The sequence below is a fragment of the Pteropus vampyrus genome, unplaced genomic scaffold (genome assembly GCF_000151845.1).
Source record: "Pteropus vampyrus isolate Shadow unplaced genomic scaffold, Pvam_2.0 Scaffold17290, whole genome shotgun sequence".
Lineage (NCBI taxonomy): Eukaryota > Metazoa > Chordata > Mammalia > Chiroptera > Pteropodidae > Pteropus > Pteropus vampyrus.
In genome coordinates this window covers 1-1,550 of record NW_011906071.1, presented here as the reverse complement: position 1 = coordinate 1,550, position 1,550 = coordinate 1, and the positions used below count along the sequence as shown (strand labels likewise).

Below are 1,550 nucleotides of genomic sequence, written 5' to 3'. Positions count from 1 at the left end.
ATAAAATACATCATGACCAAGTGTGGTTTATTCTAGCAACATAAGTGTGGTTTATGTTCAAAAATTAATATAATTTATGATAATGTAAATGAAAAGGTAACTATAATATGACCATCATAATATACGAAGAAATTGCATTTGATGCTATTCATTAGCCATTCATGATTAAAAAATGAAGAAAACTCTTAGTAAGCTAGGATTAGAAAAAACCTCTGTATTATGATAATAATAGCTTTATTACAACAAACATCTTACTCAATGATGAAATGCCAAATTTTCCCCTTAATAAATTCTCTGAGCCAAGCTCTACAAATTCCCCACAACACTGACTTTTTTTCTCTTCCCTCAATTCTTTCCCACCTCTACTTACCCCAGGGTATAGGCTGAGGTCTCAAAACCACAAATTATCCAATAGTACCCTATGTCCATTGTATCCCCCCAAAATTAGAAGGCACCAAAGTAGACTTCATATTGAGTAGCTAAGTATGAACCCAAGTAAGATGAAGCTGGCGCTAGGAGCAGGGGAGGAGTAGGCAAAGTTCAAAAATGCTCCCAGTCCCTCTCACATTGCCTGTAGCTCGGCCTCTGTAGGAGGCAAGGTCAGATTGGTTGTTGTGTGGCTGGTTGGGGCCGAATCCTCAGACAGGGCCCTTTCCAGAGTGGCGGGCAGGGAGTGGATCAGTCTCTTTCGGAAGTGTTGGCCAACAAAGACGTAGAGCATTGGGTTGAGGCAGCTGTTGAAGAAGGCCAGGGCACTCGTTGGGTATACCAGAAAGTTAAGAATTTCATACTTACCCTCAAGTAACGTCTCTCTGAGCCAAACCGTGCTCAGAAGGGCAACCAGTTGAAAAGGGAACCAACAAATGAAAAAAGAAGCCACGACAGCAGTGAGGACTCGTAAGGGACGGCTGGTATCTATCGTGCCTTGTTTGCGGATCTTGGCAGCTATGAGCCCATAGCAAATAGCCACAATGGACATGGGCATAGCAAAGCCAATGACAAACCGGATGATCCCTCGGGCTGTCAACACACTTAAGGCCACTCTAATCCTTTCTATAACAGTGTCACCCCAGGATGCAAAGTTGAAATTACAGTATGTATTCCCTTGTCCGTCATTTACTATATCCATGAAGATGAAAATTTGTGACGTAAGGACTAGTGCAAGGATCCAGGGTACAATAATCACTTTTCTAGCCAGACTAACTGTGCGGTGATTCTGGGCCCAGACTGGATGCAGGACACAGATACAGCGGTCCAGAGCAATGAATGCAATGAGGAAGACACTTCCAAACAGGTTTATGTCCACCACGATGTTAATGAACTTGCATAGGAACCAGCCAAATGGCCATTTTTCATTCATTGCCGTTGAAACCATAAGGAATGGCACAGTGGAACTGAATGAGAAGTCAGCTAAAGCCAGATTCAGGTAACACAAGGTGGTGACCGTGCGTGCCATCCGGAATCCAGCCACCCAGATGACAAGCCCATTGCCCAATATGCCGAGGACAAAAGTGACCCCAAGCACCACCAAGTTGGTGATCCGAAGAGCA

The 1,550-nt window shown here is 43.8% G+C and overlaps 1 protein-coding gene across 1 annotated transcript; it reads right to left on the bottom strand.

Moving 5' to 3' along the window:
• Positions 1 to 249: 249 nt before the first annotated feature.
• LOC105310940 (N-formyl peptide receptor 2-like) lies at positions 250 to 1,546 on the bottom strand (the record flags this gene model as incomplete). The annotated part of the gene is made up of 1 exon (XM_011387019.1): positions 250 to 1,546. A coding segment is annotated over one exon (984 nt), but the record flags the coding sequence as incomplete, so codon positions are not given.
• Positions 1,547 to 1,550: the final 4 nt, after the last annotated feature.